The following is a 14,817-nucleotide window of genomic DNA, read 5'->3' as shown; positions in this document are numbered from 1 at the left end:
TGTGGAAAGCCTTCCCAGAAAAGTTGAAGTTGTTATAGCTGCAAAGGGTGGACCAACTCCATATTAAACTCTACAGATTAAGAATGGGATGTCATTGAGGTTCATGTGCATGTAAAGGCAGACGTCCCAAAACTTTTGTCAATACAGTGCATCTATCTCACATGTCTCTGTCACAGTTTGACAAACCCCCTGATTTATTAAGAAGGCGCCTGTTCACCCTGCACTACATGGCTAGTTGAACAGAGGGAGCCATAGTCTCAAAAGTGAGCAAATACAAACAATGCCTTTTACCATGGGCCTTTATAGCTCTAACCACAAGATGGTAGTGTTTTCTGAAAGCTCAGATTCAATCTTAAAAGTCTTGCACGTATTCTTGTTTCCAGTCTAACTCCAACTTCACTCATCAAGCAATAATTAAATATTTCCTGAGCTGGGTCAAATGCAATCAAGATTAAATTACTAAAAATGGAGTTCCCGGGATAAAGTCTGAGAATTGTGTAGTGGGTGGAACAGGAGTTTATAAAACATAAAGTGGTATGTTCAAGATTCCGATTATTAGCTCAGTTCTGAGATTGCAGCTGTTGTACAGTGGTTTGTTAAATCTGATGTCATTTCCTGCTGACAGTTGCTGGCCTTTTTCCCAGCAGCGTGGTCTCCCATGGGGCTGCTTGAATTCCCACTCAGAAATCGTCTGACAGTAAACCAGGCCAGACTTCTATCTGAATGCAGCCTTTAAAATCTGTTTTAGTTTGAAACACATTTACAAAACAAGAATGACATATGTATACTCATTAAAAAAAGGCTCCACAAGGGTTCTTTAAGTAACCAATCATTCATTGCAGCTGGTATTGCCTGTGCCTCTCATCCTGGCTCCCGGTAGCTGAGGTTCGATCCTGAGCTCAGGTTACTGTCTCTGCAGAGTTTCACATGTTCTTCCATGTCCATGTCCATGTATTTTTCTTCTAGGTTCTTCGGTTTCCTCCATAACTGCCAGAAAGTACTGGCTACTTTCATTTGCTCATAAGTGTAAATCAGTGTCTTGAAAAAATATGTGTGTGATAAACTGGCAACTTTTCAAGGTCCTGGTCCTGCCTTGGACTCAGTGTTTCCTGGATAGGCTTTAGATTCACTGTAACCCTGACCAGGAGAAAGGGGTTACTAAAGATTACTGTGAATAAGTAGGCTTTTCCTAAGGTAAAAAAATATAATAAGATATATATATATATATATTATATATAATTAAATTAAATAAATATATATACAGCTCTGGAAAAAAATAAGAGACCACTGCCCAATCTCCAGATTTGAACCCTATTGAAAACCTCTGGAATGTCATCAAGAGGAATATGGATGGTCACAAACCATCAAGTAAAGCTGAACTGTTTGCTTTTTTGCAAAAAGAGTGATATAAAGTTCCCCAACAGCAATGTGAGAAACTGGTGGAGAGCATGGAGCCAAAACACATGAAGATCAGGGTTATTCCACCAAATACTGATTTCTTAATGTTATTTAGACAAAGCATTAACACAATTTGTTTACAAATGATTTGCATTTTGTTTTATTTGAGTTATTAAAGCTCTGTAAATACTGCATGATCTTGGGTTATTTTGATGTGTTGTCATTTCCTTGAAATATACACTCTAAATAACAATAGTTATATTTGGAATTTAGGAGAAATATTGTCAGCAGTTCACAAAAAAATGAAACAAAACTGTTCATCTCACCAATACATGAACCTGGAAGAAAAAAACATAAGAAAATGATTATTTTGCAGTGGTCTCTTATTTTTTTCCAGAGCTGTATATATACATATACATATACATATACATATACATATACATATACATATACATATACATATACATATACATATACATATACATATACATATAAGTTTGTTCTAGTTCCCTGATGGTTCTAGAAATTCTTCAGTTTGTGCCAAAAATGGTTCTATGTTGAACTCATTAACAGAGGGTGGCCCATAGGCTTTTTATTGCAAATTACACTACTAACACTAGAAAATACGGTCTCTTGAATCTTGTATAGTGTGCTATGACAAAAACATTCAAATGATATATGCAAATTGAAATATATATTATATTATATTATATATATATATTAAACTAATTTATATCTTACATTATAATTGAACATACATAGATCTTCTCATTTTGCTTTTTTAAATATATAAACGATTGGAAGGTCATAACATCAAGGCATTTAATGACCAAACACATTCAATCAAATCAGTAATGAATTAAGCAATAATCTTTGGGAATTTCAGTGACTCAGAAAAAGTCCTTTTAACAAAACACATTCCAAGTCTTGTAATAACAAGTCTTTTTGTTTAACACGTGTTTATTTTTTAATCTAGGTTCGAGTTTCCCATACACATTATTCAAAAGTTTGGTGGCGAAAAAAACTCTTCAACCGCCTTTGCTATGAGTTATCATCAAGGTTTCTGGGCAAAATGTGCCTGCCTCAGCTGTGCAAAGTGCTTTGTCAAGTGTTTAAACATTATAAACTGCAGCTTTAAAGCCGTGCTGCAGAAAAAAAACCAGCACTGTGTGATGACCTCATACATAGACTTCAGTGTAGAGATGTGAATATGATGACTGAAGCGAAACAGGCAAAAGAGAAACAAAATACAAAACAGCGCTTGTGAAATCGGAGCATTTAGAAACGCAGTGCAACATGCATGAATAGTTTTGAATGTACAAATTCAAGTATTGTTTGAAATGCAAAATATATGAAAAATAAGATTTATAACTAAAGTAAATCTTTTAATCATATTTTGTACATTTATGTTCAACAAGGCTGTGTTATTATTCCTCCAAAGTCTAAACTGTCCTTCAGAGCCGAAAATCCCCACCTGAGGTTGACCTGTGAAGTCCAATGTTGTTTATAAATCCATTATCTTTTACCTCGCATCACCCTCTTACCTCACTTCAGTGCCAGGCCTGTGTATTATAACAAGCTGATACACCCCTGTAACTGGCAGGCAGTGGTGTGTAAATAGGCAGAGCCAATAGTTCCAGGCAAATGTCTTTTCATGTCCTAGCGAGCCTGGCCTAATCCTTGTTGGTGCATGTTGGGTATAATTTAATTTCCAGTAAAGCTATAGTTCGTGTAAGGGCAACTCTCTCATGTCTACCATGTCAGAGTAAAAAACACCTTTTTGGTCGATTCTCCATAAAATAAACAAAGGCCCAAATAAAGCTGTTAGATTATGAAAGAGCCATTTTGGCAGGAAAGTACCCAAAAATCGACTAGCAACGTCATAAAACAACAATTTGTAAGAACTACCTTATTATACGAAGTAAAAAATAAAAGAGACTTGAATATGCATTTGCATTTGTATCTAATTTATTTCATATAAAAGTAATGAACAAAAAACGTTTATGTACCAATATTAGTGTTTAGAATTGTACCGATTTAACACAGGTAGCTTGCTACTAGACACACAATGCTATTGCACACAAGACATTTCATACATATACACATTTTAGACATAAATACAACACATACATTGTCATAAATGCATAATACAAAACTTTTTTTTTTTTTTTTGCACAGGGTTATTTTACACATAAGGCATGCTTGCAGTCTTCATTTTTTATTTATTTATTTAAAAAAAGGTAAATAAAAAGCCACAAAATTTTTTTTTTGAATGATTTTGGAAGAGCTGCCAAAGTGCTTTCTCTGATTGTTAACAAAGGAAAAGACAGCAAGACATTTTGGGATCAAATATTTGTTTGCTTGCTTGAGTGGTATGTGAGAATGAGAATGAAAGGTGAGGTCAGTCCTGAACAACAGGAAGTACCTTAGGAAACACTGAACTTCCTATCATCGCAGGAAGTGTGGTTTGAGAAAGAGTAATTAGCCTCTGACCTTTGACATAAGAGCAGAGCCTCCTCCCCCTCATCTGCCTGAAGTGTGTGCGTTTAGAGGCCATGACACACATACACACACACACACAAAAAGAGGTGACCTGCTTATTTAATTCATCCCAACGTCATGAGTTTCCGTTTCAGCAAACCCATTGTATGTCATCAGAGAGTTACGATATGGTGATCACTTTCAAGACTTCACAGTGACCCTATTCCTCTTTATTGTCTCCGACAGCTCAATACTCAACAAGACAAAAACAATCAGTGTTCGGTAATACTGTCACAAGGAGAAGCATTTCGCTCCAAACACTTCATGCATACATTCAGTTTCAGGAGAGCACAAGAACAGAAAGCACACGCTGCTGCAGCGACGCTACAACGTTGTCAAGACAGGTCCAGGGGATTACTGCAGACTGGGTGAAACATGTCAGTGCCATTTCACTTAAGGAAATGTACTTTCTGTTTGTGTCTTCCATAAAGGAAACACTTAATCGATAAAAAAACAAACAAAAAAAAAACAAATATACAGACATATACACACACACGTACACACACACATACACAGACAAACATAAGCAAAGGCCAGAGAGGCTGAGAGAGGAAAAGGTTAATGATGAAATTGTACATGAATACACCATAGATTAGTTTTTACACAGGTTACGCCATGCAATATAATGAAATGTAGTACGTTGTATTTTTTTTTTTCTTTTATTGTAGTTAATTAAAGGGAATATAATGGAATATATAACATGGTTTTGCACCCATGGCTCATGAGGAGTGCACTGTGGAGTGTAACTGTTCAGTACCTCCCTTCTCTTTGTGTATCAGGTCTGCTAAGTCAAGTCAAGACTCACCTTTTTCATGTTCATGCAACGTTGCCTTTGTTAGTTCGACTGACTCACAAGTCAGTCACAAATACATACAATCACAGATATGCTTGAAAGTGCATTATCTTAGACTTAGAAACAAAACAAAACAAAATTTTTTTTTGGTCAATGCCAAACAGCTAAATATGACATGGTGAATAAAAACGGTATCAAAATCATTCGGTGGAAATCATAAATCTTTGACAAAAATAAAAAAATAAACAAAAAAACAATACATGACAGTGTCCATGCCACAATTGCAATACTTGCTTTTTGCTCCTAAGAGTCAATAAAAAGTGGTTAAATACTCAAACAGGTTTGAGCGCTTTGCAAAAAGTCACATGCAAAACCTCTGTCACCACTTTCGGCTATGGCAGAATGATTTTTAGCTTGCGTGCCTAGTCTGAAAACACAAACACCTCAACTTCCTTCCAGACCTAAAGCCACACAGGCCGTTACTGATGCAGCATGGGCACTTTACCTAAGCTCAAACACAAGTGGTACAGTCCTGCATGATGGGAGTGGTCTGATGTTCATGTTTACTGGTGCAGTGGTCCATCGAGCTCGAGCTCTTGAGCTGCATTAAGCAGCGTTCTGCCGGCCGGCCGCTCTGGAGAAGCCCCCAGCAGCACAGCACCCGCAGGAACTCCCGCCGCATGTCCTTACTGCGCAGCGTGTAGATCAGCGGGTTCAGTGCCGAGTTCAAGGTGGCGATCCCGAAGAAGATGTCAGCGTTGTTGAGGATGGGACAGGATGACATCCTGCATGAGGTATCAAGGAGCAGGATGCTGAAGGCCGGCAGCCAGCACACAATAAAAACGCCCAGGACGATAGTGACGGTCTTGAGCAGGGCGTAGGAAGCCGAGTTAGTGGTTTCCTGGTGGCTAGAACGGACGATTAGGTAGATACGGACATACAGGATGACGATGGAGAGCAGGATGACACTGAAAATGGTCACCACAAAGCAGATGTAGCGCCTAGAGTTGAGAGGCAGGACGGCCGAGCACTCACCCAGATTGTTGATGCAGTTCCAGCCTAAAATGGGAAGTCCTCCAAGGAGGATCGAGGTGACCCAGCATGCTCCGATAAGCAGGAACATGCGGCAGGTCTTATTCGAGCCATAAACCTTGACTTTAGTTATGGCAATGTAACGCTCTATGGCAATGGCGAGCAGACTGAACACAGATGCAGACAATGCAATGAAAACAGTCCCTTCTCTTATGAACCATTGCACAGGCTTTAGCTGAAAAGTCTTTGGGCCTGATAGAAATATATTGGCGATGTAAGCCGAGCCAGCCAGCAGATCCGAGAACGCTAGATTCCCAATGAAGAAGAACATGGCTGAGTGGAACTTTTTGTTTCGGAAAACAGCAATGAGCACCAGGAGGTTTTCCAGAATGATGATGCTGCAGATGATGATGAAGATGATGTTGAGCATGCTGAGCCCATCTTTTGAGTCTGAGCGGCTTCTCAATTCCTGCTCGCTCAAATTCTTGGCACAGGAATAGTGCAATGTGATGATGTTTTTGTTGTAGTACTGAGAGTACTTGCTCTTTGTAAGGTCATTAATACATCTCCCTTGGGTTGCCATCGTCTCTGCTGATGTTCACCCAGTTGTAGGTCTAAGATTTTGTTTCCAGGAGACTGCACCGAGACTGGAGTCACGTCTCAGTGGCCCAGGAGGTTCCTCTGGGTTGCCTGCAGAGTAACACAAGAGTACAGACAGTGAATAAACATATAGCAGCAAATGAAACATTATTTAAACCACATTATTTCAGACACCCCAATTAAATCTAACAGTAAAAATAAATAGATAAAAAGCACACTGTTAATTAAGAAAGAAATAAGTATAATCAATGACATGAACTTTATTGTAAGAAGTCATTTGTTTAACATTTTCGGAAGGAGTACTGTTAGTGCCGGTAACAGCTGGTAAGTTTTTAGGACAGAGCACTATTTTGCAGTTGCTCTGTAACATGACAAGCTGAAAGAAATGACTGGCAAGTGAGTGTAGCTGCTACCAGAAATGATTTACATTTATATTTCTGGCATTTGGCAGAAGCCCTTATCCAGAAGGACTAACAATTTATCTCATTTTTTACAACTGAGGGTTAGGGCTTTGCTCAGCGGCGGCAGTTTCGTGGACCTGGGATTCAAACCCACAACCTTCAGAGCAGTGGTCAAGCACCCGCACCATTAAGCTACCACATCCCCCACATCAACTGATAACAGAAGTGACATTGCGTCATGGTTGTTCCATATCATTAAAAGGATACAAACTTGTGGTGAAAGAGGAATAAAACACATCAGAACATGCTGTATTATCAACTTTGAGGCGGTAACAGTAACTCCATTTTCATCAGGCCCCACAACACACCAGGATACTATTGATTTTATTTCTTTCTATATAGGATCATATCTGAAAGGTTTCCAAATAAACCAATGCTTTGAGATATTGTTTAAAAGCATTTTCACATTTCATCCTGCTTGAAGCTGTAAATGTATTGGGTCTAACAGACATGATGTTAACAGTATGATGGATTTTTTTTTTTATTTCATTTGTTGCAGACTTGTGTGGATCACACACATGTTGGAGATTCAAAAAATAGCTCCAGCGGAGCTCTGGAATTTCCCCTTTGAGAAAACATTTACCATGCCAAAACCCATGCTACACACACACACACACACACACACTTGCATATACTACATTACTCGTCACAGATTTTTCTTCAGTCCCTCCCACATGTTGTAGGTAGAGTAGGGAAATCAAAGCTGACTTATGTATGAAGTTCAAATCTGTGGCGAAAGTGTGAAAAAATGGCGTGTCAAAAAAAACCAAAAAAAAACCCAGCCACTTTGTGTTGAAAAAACGAGATGAATAATGGCTGTAGTCATAGAGATAAACATACTGATAGATAGCAAACTTTCCTCTTCTCTGAAATCCCCATTTCTCTGGAAATGAGTACAGAAACAAGGTGACAGACAGAAACGAGACACCTAACACAGGATGCTAGAAACTTCAGGTTTTCCTCCATCAGTAGACCTAATCTGGTTTCATCCTGAACACCCCCCCCCCCCCAATTGTTTGCTGACGCCATCCACATCTCGCCTCTCTGTCACTTTAATGCTCATTTCCCACAGCGAACACGACAAATAAGTGAACAACAAATTAACAGTACCACGGTCCCTATCTTAACTCCTTAGCTTTAGCCTACGAAACACTGCTGTTATCTAGTATTTTATTGGTCTGCTATCTAATCTAGCCCGTATCTATCTATCTATCTATCATTTGAGCAAACGTTGTTAGCGTATCTGCGCAATCAACTTCCCCCTCGTGTTAGCCACTGGATTTGAATATCAAAGTTAACCATTTGAATATTTCTTTTCCAAATAGCAAATAAAAATAACGGCTCATTACCTGATCATTGTGACAGATATGTGGGGGTGGATCAGCAGATGGAACTTCCCATCTCTACTTTCCATGATGAAAATAATTAGAAAATAGGTCATAATCACATGCCTGCCTGGTATCAAACATCCTGTTAATAACGTATAATCTAATTTATATGAGGGATGCTCAAGCGCTGAGCCAAAAATGGGCAAGAGCGGTACTTTTGGAACTGTAAGGAAAAAATTTTCCTACATAAAATAGTCAAATAATTAAAAAATATTTAAAAGGTTTAAAAAAATTGTAGAATAAAAAGCTTATTTAATTTAATTTAATTTAATTTAATTTTGTCCAATTGAAAGGACTGACTATGAATAATGTATTTTTTTTTCTCATTTATATTTTTTAATTTCTTTCTTTGCTTTTATTCAGCCTAATAGATTTCGAAAAAAAAAAGAAAATCCTTTTATTTATTTATCTGTTTATTTATTTATTTATTTGGGGGGGGGGTTAGGTCTTGAATAACAGTTTCGATTTCAGCCAGAAAATGTTTATACAGAGATTTATGTATTTATAATTAATGAAATAATGTGAAGTTACTCAAAAAGAAACCTAAAATAGCTCTTCACGGTCAGTGATTCATTCAGACCCAAGTGGAGAGTAGTAAATAGTCTGACTAATTAAAATGAAACAGTGCTATCGTCAGTTCTCGTCTCACTTCTCTTCACATGAGTGCACACTTCCCAAAGACAGCATACTTTTCATTAAATCAGTTCTTCACAGGCAAAATGAATAAATCAAGAGCAAACTCTGTACCGATGTATAATTCATGGTCAACAAGAATTTCTTTAGAAGCATTGATACGTCACACGCTTTCACAGCGTACAATGTCGAACGGAATTTCCTCAAATATTACAACATCTGCTATTTTATTGAAGATATAGCTGGTGTAATCAGGCTGAGTTACTGATACCACTCTGAAGTGGAATATTTCCCAAAAACATCACATCCTGAAAGTTTTATTCCTTACACCATAGCAATATATACATATTTTTTTAAAGATTGACAGTTTTTATTCACTTTTAGTTACAGAACATCTGTGAAATTTATGACTGACATTATAGCAGCTATAAATGGCATTCCTTGAGTTTTTCTGTCTCAAGACAAAAAAAATGCAGCTTGTTATGTAACCTTAAGAAACCAGAAAGTCCTCTGTCCTAAAAAAGTTCTTGTGTTGGAAAACAAAGTTACTCTTTTACCGTGGACTGTAACAAAGCACTGGACATCTCCGGAGACGTCTTTCATAAATGATCTTATAAAGATCCACAGATTAGCAATTACACACATTTTTGAGCAGGTTTAAGTGGCGCTTTGGCTCAACACGTCTCTGTTTTAGCTGTTACTATAGAAACCTGTGCTGTTGGAAACTACTGTCAAAGCTGCTGTTGTAAGACTTTAATCAAGACCTTCTGACGTAATCGGTTATGAAAATTCAGCATTGCTTCGGTGTAGTGCAACATCTTTTTCAGTATAAGTCAATGCTCGTGCATGCACAGCAGAGCGTTACTGAGCTGAGCAATGCTGCAGAGATGACTCTATGAGGCAGAATGGCATCTTCACACAATGACAGGAATCTGAGACATCTGCATAACACACACACACACACACATTGCACACATGCACACGTCGCATACCGACACGAATGCTAACCTGTCTCATACAAACATTGTACACATTGTACATGTGCACATATCACATACTAACATGAATGCTAACCTGTCAAACACACACACACACACACTTAAGTAAGCAGACTATGACACATGGTTCAAGCATTGACAAACAGACACAAAGGTGCAGCTGCATTCGGGTCTGTCGCACATCTGCAGCCCAGAGTCACTACAGCCATTTCCTCAAGATCGAACAATGAACAATGGTCTACTTCTGCACCCAGCATGGCTCGATATAAACACTTTTGTAAACGGATCTCAATCCCACAATCGAATTATCACTAAAAAGTCATTAGGACCAAAAAATACAATAAGGAGCGTTGTATTCCTCAGAGTGGTGATGCACTGATGACTTTTACACATCCGCTTTTAACATTAGTTAAAGTAGTAAAAACTTTAATAAAGGGCACGAAGTGGGAAAATAAAGCAATTTGCTAGACATCGGTTTAAGCAACTTACAGTAATGAAGTCTAAATTAAATATAAAAAGAGGGAAAAAAACTGGTCATATTGCAATGGGATACTATATAATGTATTAAATTTATCAGGATGTACAATAAGTTGGGTTTATATATTGCTTTATTAGGTTTGAAACTGAGTTCAGGTTCACTTTTAGCATTTCAGTTCAGGGTCAGTTCTTACAACCAGATTTAGATTAATGAAGATTAATGTGTGCACTTTATGGCAGTATACAGAATCCACATAACCACTGTCATTAGAGACATTTTTTATATATCTATGTGTTGTTAAGTGGCAGGCATTCCCATTTACATTTACATTAATGGCATTCGGCAGACGCCTTTATCCAGAGCGACTTACGGACGTGTTTTGAAATCTCTATCAGTAAATACATCTAGATGCTGGTTCACAGACTGAGAATACTCTAAATTGTGAGGTAAAATGATATGAAAAGCAAAAAAAATTCATTGAAGTCCTTCAGTAAACTGAATAAAAATTTATAAGATAACTTCTATAGCCAATCCTCTGTTGTGTCTTTGTTCATGCCTTGCGTCTATGTAAATGATGTCACTGAAAGCAGCTCATTCAAGGAAAAAAACAAAATAAAATACCTACAGGGTTAGAGAGAAGGTTTTCCATTTTATGTTCCCTTTTTAATCTGATTACCACACTGATCACGTGGCAAATTAAAAAACAACAACAACAAGGTTTTGGTGATGAGACAGAGATGAACGGATAAAGACGCATCTGTCAATTCTTCACTTTAAGTTCAAAACACTTGTGCTTCATCTGTCTTTTAGTCCTAGTCACGGGTAACACGAAGCTCCACTATAACATCATGAAATTATCACCAGTATTATTGGCATTCGGTCATTCGAATTTTCACGTAATTGAACTATTTACAAATCTAATTGAATCCATTTTCAGCTGATCCATGTTTCAGTAATCTACAGTATATAATGTTCACCATATTCTTTAGTCTAATATAACCAGGCCGATAGTATATCTTGTCGAATTGTGGTTTGAATTTTAGGTCAATATTTTGGATATATATAATCAGGTCAGCGGATTGGGGTTTTTGTTTCTCATAACCGCTGGTGGGTGCTGATCATACAAAAAAAAAAAAAAAAAGGATGTGATATACAAGCAGTTTTCTAGCTTGGGTATGGTGTTGCTAGGCAACCTTGTTTTATGTTGTTGTTTTTTTTACATATGAAAACCAGTGCTGTTGAGATCTTTCAAGTATTATATTTGGAAATGTTTCGCTCTCATTTCCCTGGCCTCTAGATATACTCTAGGTTCAGTGAACCGTAACCACAAGCTTGTGGCCTTGACATTACTGTGGAGACACGACTTAGAGCTTTGACAGAGTGTGAAACCTGATGGGCTGGTTTGGGTGTGGGGCTGCTGACATCTCTTGCCTTAAATGCAGACCCCAGACCGTATATATATTTCTACACAATATATACTTCACACACACACACACACACACACCGTAGCTATTTCTTTCCCCATCCTTGTAGGTTTTCTTTTAGACATTTAAATATATCTATAAATGATTTTCATATTTATCTCATTTAATGATCCAAATCCTAACATTTCTCCCTGAATGGTGTTTTGGACCTGTACCTGTTACACACTTGTCTCTACACAGAACACACTGCAACGTGTGCTTATGCATGCGTTTGCCAATATTATCCCTTTTTAACGTAACAACATTCTTGTATGCAGTTAAGTTACAGTAATGCACCCTTTTCTTGCAAAGAAATGATTTATTCGTTTTCCATTTTCCTTCTGAGATTTGCAAAAGTGCAGTCTTGATCGCGGCTTTGTGTGCGTGAGCTAAACCTGCCGCTTATTTCTATATAAAGGCCAAAGGAAGTGAGCGTGCTGACTGAACTAACATCCTGTTCGACTGCACAGAGAGAGAGAGAGAGAGAGAGAGAGAGAGTGGGAGAGTGAGAGAAAGAAGAGGGTGCTCTCTTCCAGGTATGGGACAGGAAACAAATTTCAGAAGAAGAAAAAAAACAGACAAAAACATTAGCAGGTAGAAAAACCACATCATGGTAGACTTCTGTGGTCTGTTCCCTGTGCTACTGATTTTTGAGAATTGAGAATCTCAAACTGGCACCATATTACGTAATGCACAGCTACCTCACACAAAACATGTCAAGTTGTGAAACCTGAAACAAGGGCCTCAATATGGATGCTGCTTTACACACAGTCTCCTGACAACTGCACAAAGGCTTTGGGTACGTGTTTCCCAGCAACACCTGATAAGCCCTAATTAGCTCCTTCGTGAGTGAATGTGAACCTGAAGCATATGTGCAGCCTTCCGTAAAAAGTAAAAGCCGCCGCAAGCTGTTGGTTATATCGGCCGCATCGAACAATGTCTATTACCCATACGGATGTGCATAAAAAATTTAACCATTACTGCACTTTTCCTGACCACATGCTGATTCAGATCTTGTTAAGCAACAATTAATTATAACTCACTGGAATAGCTATGATGAAATAACAAGTCCACGAAAGCCTTGGATAAAATCCGAAGCTGCGTTTAAATCTGTGAAATGTATTAAATGTGTTTTTAAAAAAATGCATTCGATTATTATAGTAACACTGGTCATGTCAATAAATAAATAAATAAATAAATAAATAAATAAATAAATCCAGTCTTATCTTGTTGAGAAATTCATATGAATTTGAAAGAACATGAACAATCTGGTTGTTTATTGTTCAATTTCACACAAGTGAAGTTATAAGGAAAGGTACAGTCACTAACCCCGCACCCTAACTCCAACCCATATAACTTTTCACATATACAAATGTAAAAGAGTAAAGCCACATTTAGAAATTCACAAGAAAGCGTTATCATAGTATCATCAGATTACTGCCTGTGCAGACATCTGCACTTTCTGTATGCGTTTTCACCACCTACCAAAAACATGCCTTTAGGTAAACTGACTTTGTTAAATTGCCCCTAGGTGTAAATGTGTGTCTGGATGGAGCGCTTCGATGAACTGTTGTCCCAAACATTAATGGTCTGTGACCCTGACGAGGATAAAGCACTGAAGATTCCCCCTTTCCTTTTTATTTTGATGCTTTGCTAGTATTGTATGCTTACAATCATGGCAATAACGTGCTTTGAAAATTAGATATTTTTTAAAGTACACTAGATTTCACTGTATGTGCTCTGGACATGGGGTATATGCACAATATCCTCAATGAAACTGCAAGAAAAATGCATGTTGGAAGTTAACGGCTAACAGTGATCACTTTTAAGGCGTTTAATCCATTATGTTGAAAAAGATAAACCATAAATCATATTTTTACAAAGGATATTTACTTATTTACTCAGACAACATTAGGACAAGACTTGCTGTTTCGATTCTAAAGTAAAAGTCAATGCAATGTGTGTGAGAAGTGTTTTTCTCCTTTGAATATTTAAATCTGAAAGTACAAATAAGTGTGAACTTACTTGTGGCAGCATAAATGCGTGGGTTTTTGCTTGTGTGTACACGCATATGTTTCAGTCGGTCCTTCCTCCTACTCAGCCATGCGGTTGTGTAATGACTTCTCTCACGCTAATGCGCCTGTTTGTGTGTGCTGTTTCAGCTCTTTACTGTGTGAAAAGTCAATCTTAACCCCACTTCAATACTATAGTTACCCTTATCTTTTTCACCCCATTGCTTTGGAAAGCCACAAAGCTCAGCATGACTGACATCAAATATGCAGCAAGACATGTTAAAGAATGAGCAGCCACAAATCTCATACGGAAAAACTATTTCACACCTTGAACCTGAGATTTATGTCCTGACTGGCTAACAAGGGACTATGTTACAGAACCCTTCTCATCCACTACACAGTGTGCTGGTTGACCAGAAGAGCATATCCAGCCAGAGACTGATCACTGCCAAGTGTGGCACTGAGCACTTTAGGAAATCTTTCATCCCTGTGGCAATTAAACTGTACAATTCCTCCCTTTAAGTGTTGGGACATTTTGATGTGCAATTTCATGCGCAATAATTAATAATGGGTGCTATAGTAATTATAGACCTTTCATGCACATTACAATTTCACCATTATCTATCATGTACAATACAACTTTACCATTATCACCTGTTAAAATCATCACCAATTCACAATCCTTGTGTGCAATACTATAGTACAACACTGTTATATGTACAGTATTTGTATTTATTTGTTTATTCTATTTTACGGTTTATATAACAATGTATATATTTCTTTCTTTCTCTCTTATATTTTTATTGGAGCAACTGTAACATGGCAAAGGAGTTTCCCACTGGGATTAATAAAGTTCTTTGAATCTTTAATCTCGAAGAGAAGGTAAAAGACCAGCAGCTTGAAGCAGCTACAAATTTGTCGAGCTCTCATTGTCTGCTGTACTGTACACTGTCAAAGGTACTTTGATTGGAGATTTGGAGTTACGTCATGTAAGTGATAAGGGAGCTCAGGGAGAGAGAG

The 14,817-nt window shown here is 37.7% G+C and overlaps 1 protein-coding gene across 2 annotated transcripts in view; it reads right to left on the bottom strand.

Moving 5' to 3' along the window:
• Window positions 1-3,348: 3,348 nt before the first annotated feature.
• The window catches only part of s1pr2 (sphingosine-1-phosphate receptor 2), a 29,058-nt gene continuing 17,589 nt past the window's right edge, over window positions 3,349-14,817 (bottom strand). For both annotated transcript variants that reach the window (XM_058377899.1, XM_058377897.1), the window contains one exon: window positions 3,349-6,454. In XM_058377899.1, coding sequence (XP_058233882.1) covers window positions 5,244-6,347 — 1,104 coding nt within the window. In that variant the 5' untranslated portion in view covers window positions 6,348-6,454 and the 3' untranslated portion in view covers window positions 3,349-5,243. The remainder of the gene's footprint in view (window positions 6,455-14,817) is intronic.

This window comes from Hemibagrus wyckioides, linkage group LG24, assembly GCF_019097595.1.
Source record: "Hemibagrus wyckioides isolate EC202008001 linkage group LG24, SWU_Hwy_1.0, whole genome shotgun sequence".
NCBI classification, from domain to species: domain Eukaryota; kingdom Metazoa; phylum Chordata; class Actinopteri; order Siluriformes; family Bagridae; genus Hemibagrus; species Hemibagrus wyckioides.
This window is presented reverse-complemented; position numbering and strand designations above follow the sequence as displayed.